This window comes from Lycorma delicatula, chromosome 5, assembly GCF_047948215.1.
Source record: "Lycorma delicatula isolate Av1 chromosome 5, ASM4794821v1, whole genome shotgun sequence".
Taxonomy (NCBI): Eukaryota; Metazoa; Arthropoda; class Insecta; order Hemiptera; family Fulgoridae; genus Lycorma; species Lycorma delicatula.
Genome location: NC_134459.1, coordinates 101,819,635 through 101,834,724, shown reverse-complemented (window position 1 = coordinate 101,834,724; position 15,090 = coordinate 101,819,635). Strand labels below are relative to the sequence as shown.

Sequence of the window (15,090 nt, the reverse complement as noted above, 5' to 3'; positions counted from 1 at the left end):
TGAGAAAATCGTCGGTTCACAATTTCTGATTTGAGTGATTCGTTTCCTGAAATTTCAAGGTCAGCTCTCTACACCATTGTGAGTGAGAGACTTCAGTACTGCAAACTGTGTGCGAGATGGGTTCTCAAGATGCTGTCCGACCATCACAAAACAATGAGAATGGACGCCTCCCTAACATTTCTCCAGCGCTACCACAATGAAGGAAAAGATATTTGAACAAAATTGTCACAGGGGACAAGACATGGGTCCATTTCAAAACTGAAGAAACAAAAGAACAATCCAAACAGTTGATGCATTCTCATTCTCCCAGTAAACCAAAGAAGTTCAAGCGAAGCTTCTCCAACAGAAAGTGTACGGCTACTGTGTTCTGGGACCAGAATGGATTTCTCTTGGAATTCATGGAACATGGCACGATCATCACTGCAGCCTCATACTGCGTGACTCTTCAACGTCTACGAAGGGCAATTCAGAATAAGCGGAGAGGAATGTTGTCATCAGGCATTGTCTTTCTCCATGACAATGCTTGGCCGCACACTGCAGCTGTAACAAAGAAGCTCCTGCAGCGTTTTCGTTGGGAAGTGTTTGATCACCCACCATTCAGCCTGGACTTGGCTCCATCCGATTTTCACCTCTTTGCTCACATGAAACACTGGCTAGGAGGACAACATTTTGGCACAGGCATCGAGCTGCAGACTAGCATAGAAACATGGCTGAAAACACAGGCGGCTCTGTTCTATGACAAGGGTATTGGAAAGGTGGTACCACGCTACGACAAATGTCTAAATCGGAGTGGTGACTATGTAGAAAAATATGTAGAGAAATAGCGTAACTATATACTCGTAAGTACTTGTTACAAATAAAAATTATTTTATTTTCACTGTGGTATTAATTTTGTGACCGATCGGACCTTGAAAAAAAAATAACCCTCATATTAATGATTTAATCATACGTTTACTTATGGATTGATATTCTGTTTTAGATCCATAAATTTCTGAAATTACTTAGGTTGAGTTTTTAGGATTGAAATTTTGCTCCCTATCAATTTTTAATGAAATAGTTTAAATAGTGTACAAATGAGTAAACTGATTTTCAAAGATGTAATTCTCACAATTTTATTAATTTGAAATTCTTATTATGTGTTGGTTGCTATTAATTGTTCTTTTAATGTTTTTTTGGAAAGGTTTGGATAAAATATGTTAAGATATGTTATACTTCAAAAGTAATATTTTGACAATTTGCTGTGTAGAACTTACCTCTTGTAATTTATTTATTATATAATAAAATATCTAATTAAAATGTCAAATTTTTTCAGATGATGAAGGAGGTACAATAAAGCCTGTTTGTCAGCCACCAAAGAAAAGTTCGCAAAGTGACCTTTATATGAGATTAGGCTTACTATTGGGTGACAATGCGAGAAGAAGCCAACGATCACGATCAACAAATCGTAGTAGCCGTAGTCATGATTCTATCTCATCATTGGCCAGCCTTGAAGCAAATACACTTGCTTCAACAAATACCAGTCCTGTTTCAACACTTACAGGTTCGTATAAATTCATATAATTGAATATTTATTATAAACAAATAATTATTTTATATGCTTTTTTTTATTATTTATTACAACATTGTTATTAATAGATTTCTTTTTGAAACTAAAGTTTAATAAAATAATTAAATTTGCTCATTTAATTAAATAACAATTATTTACATTTTGAATGATTAATTAATGTTTATCACTGTCATGAATTTACTAGTGAAAACCATGTGTAATATCTAATGATATTGTTTGTAGCCTTCAAACTGACACTTTAAACTTTGAACCTGATTAAAAAAAATAATATCTCATTAGTGATTGTGTTTAATTATAGATTAATTAAACCAAATGTTTTTTTTTCTTAAACTGATGAATTTCTTATCAATAATTTGTGCTAAATAATTGTTAAAAAAAATTCCATAAGGTAAAAAATTAATTATACTTTTATAGCATTTAGTTCTTTAATTTTTAATTAATTGTTGAAAAAAAATCAAAAAATCTTATATCAATAGTAAAAATTTTTATACATGTTAAATTTTATTACATTATAACTTAAATAAACATAACTAAAATAAACATTAAGATTTAATATGTAATAAATTAATTGTAAATTAACCTTGTACTAATATAATATTTACATAACATTAGTGTCATTTTACAATAACTAAATTGCTGAATGCATGTTTTTTAAAAGATGTAAACATATCCTCATAGCAAACAAGTTTTCTTTTCTGTAAATTTATTATAATTATATATGTATCATACTGCTATACTGATATGATTTTTCAGTCATATGTTATACGATTTGCCAAATTAATGGACAAAACTTAATCGAGAAAATCAGTTAAATCAAGCTGTCATAGAAAGGAGAAATGAGGTATTCAAGAAAGTTTATTATCTACTAAATTATGAAAAACAGCAGTTACTCTTTTTTTTTTTAAATAGAGTATCTAGTAGAAAAGTACGGTGATAACTTTTATATAACAAGGGTTTTGTATGTGTGGTGAGGATGTGTACTGGTTTTATCATGCAGACGGATTTCTATATAAATTTTTTTTTTCTTTTTTTTTTTCTTTAATAAAGCCTAAATTATCTAACGAATTTGATAAAATTTTTATAAATTTGGTAATCATTTTAAGATTACTGTCTCATGTTACCTCTGCATTGTTATATTTCATTTCTTCATAGTTAATTTGGGTATTGGAGTACTAATTAATTTTTTTATCAAGGAAAGGAATGTTTCTTTAGCTGTCTTTGACTGTGAATGTATTCATGTTAATGATTTAACGAAATTAGAAAGGTTTGATAGCATTATTTGAAACAAGAATAAAACATTTCATGTAAATATCCCAGTTTTAACATTTTCAAATTGCTTTTCTATTTTAAATGCTGGTGTTAGTGTTTAGATTCTGATCAATCAGCTCGTGAAAAGTTCTTGTTATAGAGGATAATAATTTTATTTATTTTATTTTTTCTCTTTTTAGGTTCTTCAGAAGCTGATGCTCATCATAGAACACTTAAAGAACCATCATCTGATAGTGTGGGCTCATTAATGTCCATGTCAGGACATAGTAATTGTTCATCAAGCCCTTTAAGTAGGAGACATTCTGTTACAAGTATGTTGTTGTGTTTTGTTTTCGCTTTAGTTGTTAAAACTAAAATACTAATTCTTTACTTTCCTTTATTAATTTATTTGCTTCGAGCTGTAGAAAATAGCTATTTTCTTTTGTTGTATGTAAAAATTTAATCTTTTTTTGTATGCAGCTTCATTCTTTTTAAGAAAATGTTTTTAGTAACAAAAGTATTTTTTAATTTATTTCTATTTAAAAATGATTTAAATCAGTTTTGTTTCATAATAGAAATTGTGTAACTTACTTTGGTTTGGTGAGTATTTAATGTCATCATTGATCAGCTGAAACAGCTAGACGGTCATTCTCCTTGGTGCTATTACTAGATCCTGGTTCTGATTCAGTTATTAATTTCAATAAACTTAGTTAAATCTTGCGACCTTCAATTTTAATTTTAAATTAACAGTATTATCTCAGCAGTGATCATCTTTAGGTTGAAAAAGATTAGTTATCAAATTGTAATTAGACTTATGGATTGTTATCAGGCAGTTTAATCTAGAATAAAAAATGTTAAACAGTTATATTTTTCCATTAGAAAACAGCCACTCTGATTAATTGGCACAAATGAACACCTGAGCAAATTGTTCCAATTAAATAGCTGTCTTTTTTATACAAAGTTATTAGTAAATGTATTTAAACATCAAAATGGTGTCATTGATAGACCACGTTTTTGTAAAAATTATTATAAACATTGTAGAATAACAGTGTTTTTATATTAAATCAATAGGATATAGTTATCCATTTGCAATACCAAGTATCAGCATAAATATGCAGAGTAATATTCTATGCATTACTCTGGAAGAAATTTTTTCCTTACAGCCAATTTTTTTTTCATGTTTTAGAACTGAAAATAATTTTAAAATAAAAATGGCTCAGTCAGCTATTGTTTACTATTGTATAAAGAAAGAAGTTAACTAACCACATGAAATTATCACAATATTAGAGAATTTTTTTCTCAAAATTAAAACTGTAAGAGATACTATTTGAAAAAACACTCAGAGAATTGATAAATAAAGAGTTGCTTTTAATTAATCTATTCATATATTTTATGAAAGTAAATCAATATAAAAGAAATTACTGGAGCCTAGATCAGTTACATTAATTGCCTTTCACTGCTGTTTTCGCAAAGTAGGTACTGTAACACAAAAATTAACTTGTGAATAAATGGTATTATAATTATTCATAGATAATAATGTCTTTAAGATATAGACTATTGTAATATTGTACTGTATGCTTCTGTATCCCAAATCATACTGATGCAGTCATCTTTGACACATAATGATGTGCTACTCTAGGGTCCCAAAGATGGCCATTTTCACCTCACCCTTCACACATCTGGTCCAACCTGTTTACAGTATAAAGAAGCTACATCTGTGTTCTATCCAACAGTATATGACATCAATGTAACTCTTTTACACTCCATGAAAGGATTTAAAATGTTGAATTTTTTGGGACATCTAAAACTCTATACGTACTCTTTACCCAGATTCAAGAAAGAATGCAGTTCTGTCAGAAGTACAGTTAACAGTCACATTAGAAGGAACTGTTTAGAATTACTACAGCTAACATTTATTAGATTTAAAATATGCAAATGTTATAATGCTCAAACATAATATTATGCTACCTGCTTCTGAAGTGTTAAATACTACATATAATGTGTGAATTTCACTAAGGTTTTAGTAAATCAGGTAGTTTTTACTCTATGAAAGTGTTAAGTTCAATAAAATTTCAGTTAAAAAAAATGTACCTTATTAAGTGATTAAATTTCATTATTTATTTACCCAATAACAAATAAAAGTTTGCTAAATATAAATAGAATTAATTATAAATGGTTAAAAATTATAATTATCATAAATTATTTTTTTCCTAATTTTTTTTTTAAGAGTTTTATGTGGACACCTTATATTTAACTTTTTCTGTTACTTGCATTTTATCTTATAGTAATAAATAATTAATTCTTGTTTTCTTGCATTTATAAGTTTTCCTCTCTAACTAGTTTACTTAGTTAAATTTAGCAAGAAGTAACTTAGACTAGAGGAAATTTGAAAGATTTTACTTGTATTTTATGGAGACTTGTGGTTTTTTTTTTTTTACTTTTTTTAAATTGTATTACTTTTTTTATTGTGTTGTTTTTAGCACAGTTGCTAAAGAAATAGTACAGTTACATAACAGAGAAAAAAACTTAATTTATTTATTAGTTTTTATATTTAATTTCTTTTTCTTTCGCTGATATTTTTTAATTGTTTGTTTGCACTGTTTTTTTTATGTAATAGTCTACATTACTAATCTAGTAATATTAAACAGTTTGTTTACCCATTAATTCTTTAATTTGTTTATTTAATTCTTTAATTATATATGTCATATTTTATTTATTGTGTTAAATGAGTGCCTAATTTTGCATGTTGTTTGTAATTATTATTGTGCAGCTTCACAGCCTGGCCAAGTAGAAGAGTTGAATGTTTTTAAAAATAGGAGGCAATCAATAAGACGATCTGCCAGATCTGGTTCAGTTAAAGGACCAATTGACCCTAAAGGTTTGTTTGGTTTTTTTTTTAAATGTTATATTAATAAAATAATGATATATGGTTGTTATATTTGCATGCATATGTATTTTTTTGCTCTGATAAATTGATTTTTTTTCATCATTGTTTTCTGTTTAATAACAAGATCAGTAAACTGACAGACAACTTGATCATTTCTGTAATGACATGAATAAATTACGTTGTGATTTATAGATAGTTCTTTTCTTGTTAATAATTACGATTAATTATGAATTTCTAATGTGTTTAAATTCTGATCAGTTCATGCTCCCTTTTACATTGAAAACAAATTGATTTCTTAACATTTGTGAAAAGGATTACTTTGTATTTTTTTTTATGTATCATTTCGTACTACTGATTTTTTGAAGACTAAAATTGACTCTCTCTCCCACTTTCTCACTCTTTCTATATATATATATAGAATCTCTCTCTATTGCATTTAGAGATTTTATTGCATTTAGTGTGGCAGATATGTGAGGTTGACCACTCCTGAACATTGCTGTTATTTGAACCCAAGCAACTAAATTATATTCAAACCAAAATAAAGACAACTCTGTCCCCTTAATTATATTTGAGCCTGGATTCTATAACTGTGAACTTGTAGAGCTGTGGAATAATACACAAAAAATATTTGTAGCTATTAAATTTTGATGTATATGTTTTATGATATACATTTACTGTGTTGTACATGTATCTGAAAGAGTTCTAGATGAAGAAATATTGTAAACTTTTGAAGTAATTAAAAAAGAATTATCAGTTTGATACACATGTATGTATTTAATTGTTTTGAAAAACAGTGAGACTTAGTGGATCTTTCAACTAGTAAATCTAAACATTAAACAAACTGTTTTAGGTTTTTTTTTACAAAAATAATGAAATTTTATTTTTGTATTTTTGAAATCTTTGTAAAACAATTACCATATATAGTATTGCTCTTTTTTTTGACAAGAGAAGTACATAAATAAATTAAATATTACGGCATACATAATTTTTATTTTGATCTTTAATTAATATATTAAACACAGTTGTAGTTTTATAAAAAAAATGTACATACATATATATATATATATACATATGTTAAAAAAAAGTCATTTGCCCGTCTATACATATTACCGTGAAAAAAATTTACTATTAATTATTGCAGTGAGGTTTGCACAATACCGGACACAGCAGTTGACATTGAAGCCTCTTTTCTTTGAAGTTCCACTTCAGGAGCCAGATCCATTATTTGTTGGGCGGCATTGGGTTATTAAGCAATTGGAAGAATGTCTTGGAGGACCTGGTGCTGGAGCTCTTATTACTGGCCTTCCTGGTACTGGCAAGACTGCACTACTTCTGCAGCTAGTTGAGTACAGCTGTTTTGGCAGGCGTCGAGAGCCAACTTATAAACAAGGTACTTACATAAAACAGTTTTATTCTATTTTAATATTTCGCAACAATAGTTACTCTGTAGAAAAATAAAATTCTTCATAATATATGTTTATTTTTAAAGACCCAATTTATTAATTTTACGTTTTAGTAATTTTATTTATATTCTCTGTTGCAGATCTGTACACTTGCAATGGTAAGGACAGGCCATCACCACAAAGTGGTTCCCAAAGTATTTACTGCCAGATAAATCTAGTCTCTGAAAGAATAAAACATTTAGCATCTCATGTTGTAGCTTATCATTTTTGTCAGGTAAGACATACAATAACACATTTTAATCTGTTTTGTATGTAATATTATTTTAATCTGGAGTTACATAGGTACATTTTTTAAACTGTTAAAATATATATACATTTAGAACAGTATTTGATTGAAGTAATAAGAAACACTACATATCTTTAATTTTTTGCATATGATGAATTAATTTTCATTTTCTTTTGTTAAGTTATTTATTCATTAAGGAAACCTGAGTATTTGCAAATTGAAATATGAACCTTATAGTGAGTGAAAACTGCCAAGTCTGGCTAGGATGGAAATTTAGAATCACCTATGGCGTGAAATTTTAAGATGCCTTATTTTAGTATATACCCTTACTCATTGTAAATATTTTAATTAAAGATAAACTTAGTATTTAAGCTTCATATCTATGATGGTTAAGGTTTAAAATTTATAAATCACTAAGCATTTATGGTTCGAGTCATTGCTGTTGTTTTAACATTCATTTTTTTACTATTGCTTAAATGATTTATAAAAACTGTAAATTTCTGTTTCATAAATTACTATATATAGAGTATTCAGAAAGTCACTGTGCAATATGCTTCAGAATTATATGGTACATTTTTTTCTATTGGCATTAGGTTGTTTGCTCTGTGGATTTTTTAAGTGTTGCTCAATAATAAACCAAGACATCAGTAGTTAAGTCGTGATAAAATGTGCTTTGTTTCTTTTTGTGTTTTTCATTTATCGGAATCAATAGTTGCGAGAAACGTAATGGTTCTTTTGGTAGAAAAATGTATTTTTTTCATTGAACATCTCTTTCATGGAAGTGACAAGTATACTGATATAGTGAAGAACAAATTTTCTGAAAAGTTTTCAAATGCTCCTGTTCCTCACCATAATGCAGTTTGAACTATTATTGGAAAATTTTGAATAACAGGCTCTATTGAAGACACTAATTGAAGTAGAAAACCACCTAAAATAAACAAAGAGACTGCTTTGCATTTTGGATGCTATGGGCAAAAGCCATTCAAAGTCAATGCATAAGTTAACACAGCAGCAAGATTTCAGACTTGCCACTACACAAAGCTGTAATAAACGAACTGAAACTTTACTCCTACTAAGTAATGTGTGTTCAAGAACTGAAACTTGCAGACCATGCAAAAAAAACTAAATTATTGTCAATGGTTTAAACATTTTAATGATGAAAATTTTTCTGATATCCTCAACATTACATGAAGTGTTTTTACAGATTAAGCGTGGTTTCAATGGGGAGGATATATTAATTTACAAATTTTATGACTGTAGTTGACAACTAACCTCCATGAATTACACAAACAATCTTTGCATGAAGTAAAAGTTGGAGTCTGGGTCGGTGTGAGTGAAACACGCATTGGGGGTCCAATCTTTTTTGAAAAAACAGTTAATAGTGATCGTTATTGTGCTGTTTTAACAAACTTCATTAGTCAGTTAGTTAACAGAAGTGGAAATCAATCATGGTGGGTTCCAACAAGATGGTGCCACAGTGCACACAGGTAACAGGCAATGATGTTTTTATAAAATGTCTTTGGTCTGCACACTCACCCGATCTGACTCTCCCAGATTATGTTGGTTGAGGGGCAACAAAACAAGCAGTGTATTGCAACAGACCACGCGCACAATTGATGAACTAAAAACCACAATAATAGCCTATGTACATCAGATGGTTAAAGTGTTTGAAAACAAATTGAAACATGTGCAGTATAGTATTGGTGTTGAAGGAGGTCATTTTCAACACCTTTATAAACTATTTCAGTTATTATAACATCCGTTTTTGAAAATACCAAGTAACAATTAAGAAAGTTTTATCATTACATTTCCATAATTTCAGTGCACAGCAACTTTCCAAACACTCTGTATTTCTTAAAATATCATTCATTAAACATACCAGTTTTCATAAGTCAAGTTAAAGTACCATATTGAAATTATTTTCTGAAAAAGATTTCCAAAATTAGGTAAAGTTATATTTACATTATTTTATTTTCATATTGTTACTTTTTAAGATTAGGACTTCAAGATTTCAGGGAATATGATAGTAAATAACACTTAGAAAGTGGGTTTTGGATTTTGCTTTTATTTCACTTTTAATTTGTATTTTAATTAAGATTAAAAATTGCATCAAATTATTAGTTTTAACAGCTAAAATCTTGATTATATTTTGTTTATTTACATTTCACTAAATCATATATGTTATCAGTTTTAATTTAGAACTTCATTGATAAATATGCTACTAAGCAGTTTTTATAAATGTATCTTCAGTGCTAAAAGTTTTTCCTATATTTTGCATTATTTTTTTATAAAAATAGTTTATTGAAATTGAGAAAATATATGTTACTGCTCAGTGTGGTTGACACATGGAGTATTAGTCTATTGTAAATACAGTGTAACTCCGCTATAACACAGTTGTCGGAGGACTTACGTGACACACGCATTATAGGCTAACCGCGTTATTTCAAGAAGAAATTTTAAATCACATAGTGGATTTATTAATTTTAAAAAATTAATTATTTATTAATTTAAAAAAATAGGCAAAAATTCAAGCAATAATGATTTAATAGAAAAAGCCAATACAATATAATGTTTACTTGCATAAAAACAAGTTTAGTGCAGAAGTGCAGTATTTTTTTTTTAATGTAAATTATTTTTTTAAATTAGAAGTTATTGTTTTTTGTTTTGCAGTTGTATGGTTATTTTTTATAATATATGACTTTACACTTTGTAAATGCAATAAATGATGATTATCATATCACTTTGTTGCTCCATCCATGTTATTACACTATTTATATTTTCCAGAACATCTTTTATTGAGAGTGTAGACCTCTCTGTAATAGCGACCTCTGCAGCACCTTCCCATTCTTCCTCCGACCAATTATCATTAGATTGTAGAACAGAGGTTACAATTTCTTCGACGGTCATGTAATGGGCAATGGGTGTTTGATTGTCTTCTTGAACCCACTCACTTACAGACAATTCTTACCTGGTTGAATTTTAAGATTCCAGTGCATGTTTGTCAGTAAAAATATGAACATTTCCTGTTTTAATGTCTTCTGTATTACTCTGTGACAATACCAACCAACAATTTTTAATTGTAATAGAATTCACCTTACTCCATGCTGTTCCAGAACTGTATATAATACTTTTTAATGACACAGTTTTAAGAAATTCTGTTACTTGTATTCTGAGTTAACAATAGCAGTCAGTAGCTCTCGTCAGCAATCAGCTTTAAATGCCCAAATAACTGTTTGGTCTAATGGATGGATCAAAGATGTGGTGTTCTTATGTAAAAACATTGCAATTACTTTCCCATCTTTAGATTTCAGCAAGTCATCTACAACATTAACATCACCGAGTCTAACCTTTTTGCGATCAAGCCTGACTGTTTCATCTACCGAATCAATAAAAGATGCAATTTATCTTCTTTTTTCACCCAATCATGTATACTACCTTCAGGCACAGAATTCCCAGGATAAACTGGCCTTCGAACAACCTGCCTTAAACTTTTCCAATAATTTCTAATTTTTCTTTACAGAACACGTTTTTCGATTACACGACATGTTAGGCAAATATGAACAAAAACAAACACTCAGAATCTAATAAATTAACCAATAAAACTTAATGATACTGATAAACACAGTAAAAGCAGCTCGGAATAAATCGCAATACATAATAACATTCAGAGACCATATACTGTGTCTTGTACAGACAGTACATTGATGGTCTTATCGCTGCTATAGGAAATGAGTCATGTGAAGTATATCATAAGAATTTCTCCTATTACTGTATTAGAATCATAGTTTAGTTTTATTGAATCATGATTTGGGAATTCCAAGGCAATTGACAGATGTTATATTAGAAACATATTGTTGACAGTTTCAAAGGATTTATGGTAAGTTTTACCCTGATATCAAATATAGCGGTAAGGTGACTAGCATTTCTTCATCCTATTTTATTTTTTCAGATATTCAGATATTTTTTGGAGGACAGGTTATAATCTGACAATTTTAACAGAAAACTTAACATGCATTGGATCTCCTAAAACCTTTTGTTGGTTTGCCTTGGTTTATGAAATGGAAACAAAGATCTAATCTTCACAGTGAATGGAAAAAGAATCGCCCTGTCTAAAAACGTTTGCATTAATCCATCATACATAAAGGTGATGGTGGTTTTTTATTGGAAAGATTCATTATGAATTCATCCACATGATCGGACTAACAAGGAATTCAACAGTTTTATAAATTTGAAGAATGCTGTATGCAACAAGAAGCCTTTGCTATGGGAAATTCAGACCTGTCACTATCTGGTAGATATGAGACAACTGTTGTGCCTCACCCTCTTTTATTCTCCACATGTAGTCCCAGCAGACTTTTCCTTGTTTCCCAAATTGAAGGTTACCTTAAGAGTCAGATCATAAACAAATTTGAGGAAAATAAGATACAGCTGCACACCATCATCAGAAATGGAGGAAATGTTGGAAGTGGTGTATTACCAGCAAAGAGACCACTTTTAAGGGCCAAGACTATGTAAAATTGTAATTACAAATTGTTAAAAAAGTTTTTATTACAATTTCTGTCTTTTTTTAACACAAATAATTTTCTTCTAAGCGTAATAATTTTGTTTTTTAGGCGGATAATAACAGCACTTGTCTTGTCCCTGATTTCATTCATTCAGTAGCTGCACAGTTGTGTCAAGCTCCACAATTAACTGCATATAAAGAACACCTTCAAAATGAACCTCATCTTCAGGTGAGTTGATTTATATTTGCATGACCTAATTTTTAATTTATTTTAATGTAATGAATTTACTGTGAATTAAATTTTATTTCTGTTGTTCTCTAAATTGAGCATCATATATGTATGAGATGCAAAACTGATTCAGTCTTGATTCAGTGCCATTGACTGGATCCCATAAACCAAATTATATCAGTAATTCTATAACAACTTAGTATAATAGCTTAATTTACTTTGAAGAAGAAAGGAAAAAAATTCTATTACACTTCAGATAACCCCAAATTTTGGATTATTGGTTTCTTCAGATTAGTTTAAGAAATTAATTTTTATAAGTATTTTTTCTATTAAGAATAGCTTATCGTAATAGCAGCATTAGAAAGCTAGATTATCTGTTGTAGAATTCATTATCAGTTATTACTTATTTTTCTGACACTAATTTAATAATATAATCTTTAGTTTTAATACAATTTCATTTTTGACATTTAAGGGTTATAAAATAACTGGAAGATTGTTGGTTAATTGATTAGTATTTAATAATTACTGATGTGTTTTTTTTTTTTTTACAAATATGTTTGCATAGGGTTTTTATATATGTGATGGATCTTTTAGTGTTATTTTTTCATTATATACTATAATATATAATTTCTAAAACTACAACTTTTTTTCAGGTCATACTATCTATGAAGGAGTGTATAGCAGCTCCTGATGTTGCATTTAAACATGGTATCTTGGAGCCATTGTGCAGTTTACGAAGAGTAGGTAAAATTACACCATCACATCGTGCTGTTATACTTGTTGATGCACTCTGTGAAGCAGAGTACCATCGCCCTGACACTGGTGATACAATTGCCTCTTTCATTTCACGACATGCTCCATCATGTCCATCTTGGATCAAATTTATATTAACTGTGCGGACACATCTTGATGAAGTTATGCCTCCTCTTCCATTCCAGAGAATAAGGTAAGTATTTTTTTCTAATGAAATTTGTTGTTCAAATTTTTTTGTCCTATTTTATACAATTGTGAAGTTCACTACACACACTTCGTGCGATTTAATATGTTCACTCTCAGTCTTGAATTGTGTATTTCAATGTTATTTCACATTGATAGATTATTAGATTATAGATTTTTCAGAATTTTGTAGTAATTTTTCTGTACATTATTTTTTTTTGCATTGGCAGAATTTTTTAAATTACTGAATCATCATTAGATTTATTTTAATAGATAACATTAAAAAAAAATTAAACATTTAGAAAAACTGATAGGTTGAGGAATTATCAATAGAATATAGTTGACCTCATGATCTACAATAAAATTCATTGGGAGATTAAATACATAACGGTAGTGCTTTACAGAATCATTGCAGTAGTGGATTCTTGCAGTCACTTGTGACAATAAACTTTGTTGTTGTAGCAACAAAATTTGGTCATTAGTTATGAGAAATGCTGTGCATAAAAAGCACCTGTTTCACCCCCTTATGTTTCTAGCGATATATATTTTTGTGAATGATGAAATTAGAGTGAATAATGAATCTTATTCCATTGCTTTCAACTATAACTAAATTTCATTGCTTTTAATTATAATATTTGGTTATATTAAATTATTTAATAATAAACATTTCTTTAATGTTACTTCTTTTCTATTTAATAGTAAAAAATGTAATAATTTTTGTTGCAGTCTGGATATGTGCAGTGAAAATACAGAAAACTTACAAAAAGATCTGTTGGACTATATAAACTTCAGGGTTAGCAACAGTCCAAGCATTCAAAGTAATGTGGTTGCTGGAGCCGCTGGACAGTTTCGTTTCTGTCAACATTTACTGGGTCTTGCCCAAGGATCTTTCCTTTTTGCTAAGTTAACTCTAGACCTTCTTGAACGTGGCCATCTTGTTGCCAAGTCTGCAAGTTATAAAGTTCTTCCAGTATCACTTGCTCAGATATATCTGTTACATTTTAATCTACGTTTTCCCACTGTGAAATCTTTTGAGAAGGTAAGTTAGTTATAAATTTCATATTATTTTGAAATTAAGCTCATGAATTAAACATATTTCTTTTAATTTTTATTATCTTCACACATACAAAGAATGAGCAATGCTATCTAATTACTGAAGAGAATTACAGACAGAATGCTGAAGAACTGATTACCAAATAGCAAAACAAAAGCTGAATGTGAAATTTGATTGCTAAAAATCATCAGTAGATACAAAGAAATTGTAAAAGAAAAATATTCTACCATTGTCATTACTTAATTATTATATGAGGGTAAATCAAATATAAATTTTTAATTAACTTAATTTTATTTTTAAAAAAGATTTATCTATTGAAAAATAAAAGGCAAATATAATTTATTTTTCTACACATTTTCCTACTTTAGAAATACATTTTTCCCAGCGAGAAAGAAGGATTTTATTGCAGCATCGTAGAATGATGCTGGTTGCATCAGGAGCCAATTGCGCACGAATCCCTCCACACCCTCGTCATTTTCAAATTGTTGCTCCCTAGAGCTTCTTTAAGCAGCCCAAACAAATGAAAATCTCAGATAGGTTTGGGCTGTAGGGAGGATGGTGTCAAGTTGGGTCCAGTGCTTTTCTTCTAGTTTTGAGAACTAGAGCTGCAATTTGTGGCCTGGCATTGTCATGGAGGAGGATGGCCTCTTGGATCGGTTGGTCTCGTCTTTTGCAGCGATATACAACCCTTAACTCATCCAGCAGCTCACAGTAGTAAGCAGCATTGATTGTGCGTTGCTCATGCAAAAAATCAATGAGCAAAATGCCTCACCGTTTGAAAAAACAGTTGAAGGAACCTTGCCAGCTTTGAAAGTCTTGGCTTTCACTGGGGCTGCCTCCCCTTTCCTCTGTCACTCCATACTGGTTTGTTTCAACTGGGGAGTGTAGTGATGGATCCATGTTTCATTGCAGGTGACGATCCGACTCAAAAATACATCACCTTCTTTTACAAACCTTGCTGTAAGCCTCTGACAGA

The 15,090-nt window shown here is 29.7% G+C and overlaps 1 protein-coding gene across 13 annotated transcripts in view; it reads left to right on the top strand.

The window, feature by feature from the left end:
* Positions 1-15,090, top strand: part of rols (zinc-RING finger and ankyrin repeat domain-containing protein rolling pebbles) — a 727,654-nt gene that overhangs the window by 685,957 nt on the left and 26,607 nt on the right. For 11 of the 13 annotated variants that reach the window (XM_075366785.1, XM_075366783.1, XM_075366773.1 and 8 more), the window contains 8 exons: positions 1,313-1,540; positions 3,016-3,147; positions 5,586-5,693; positions 6,844-7,092; positions 7,246-7,379; positions 12,005-12,124; positions 12,778-13,070; positions 13,787-14,099. In XM_075366785.1, coding sequence (XP_075222900.1) covers positions 1,313-1,540; positions 3,016-3,147; positions 5,586-5,693; positions 6,844-7,092; positions 7,246-7,379; positions 12,005-12,124; positions 12,778-13,070; positions 13,787-14,099 — 1,577 coding nt within the window. The remainder of the gene's footprint in view (positions 1-1,312; positions 1,541-3,015; positions 3,148-5,585; positions 5,694-6,843; positions 7,093-7,245; positions 7,380-12,004; positions 12,125-12,777; positions 13,071-13,786; positions 14,100-15,090) is intronic. The other 2 variants (XM_075366784.1, XM_075366781.1) reach the window with 2 other exon arrangements.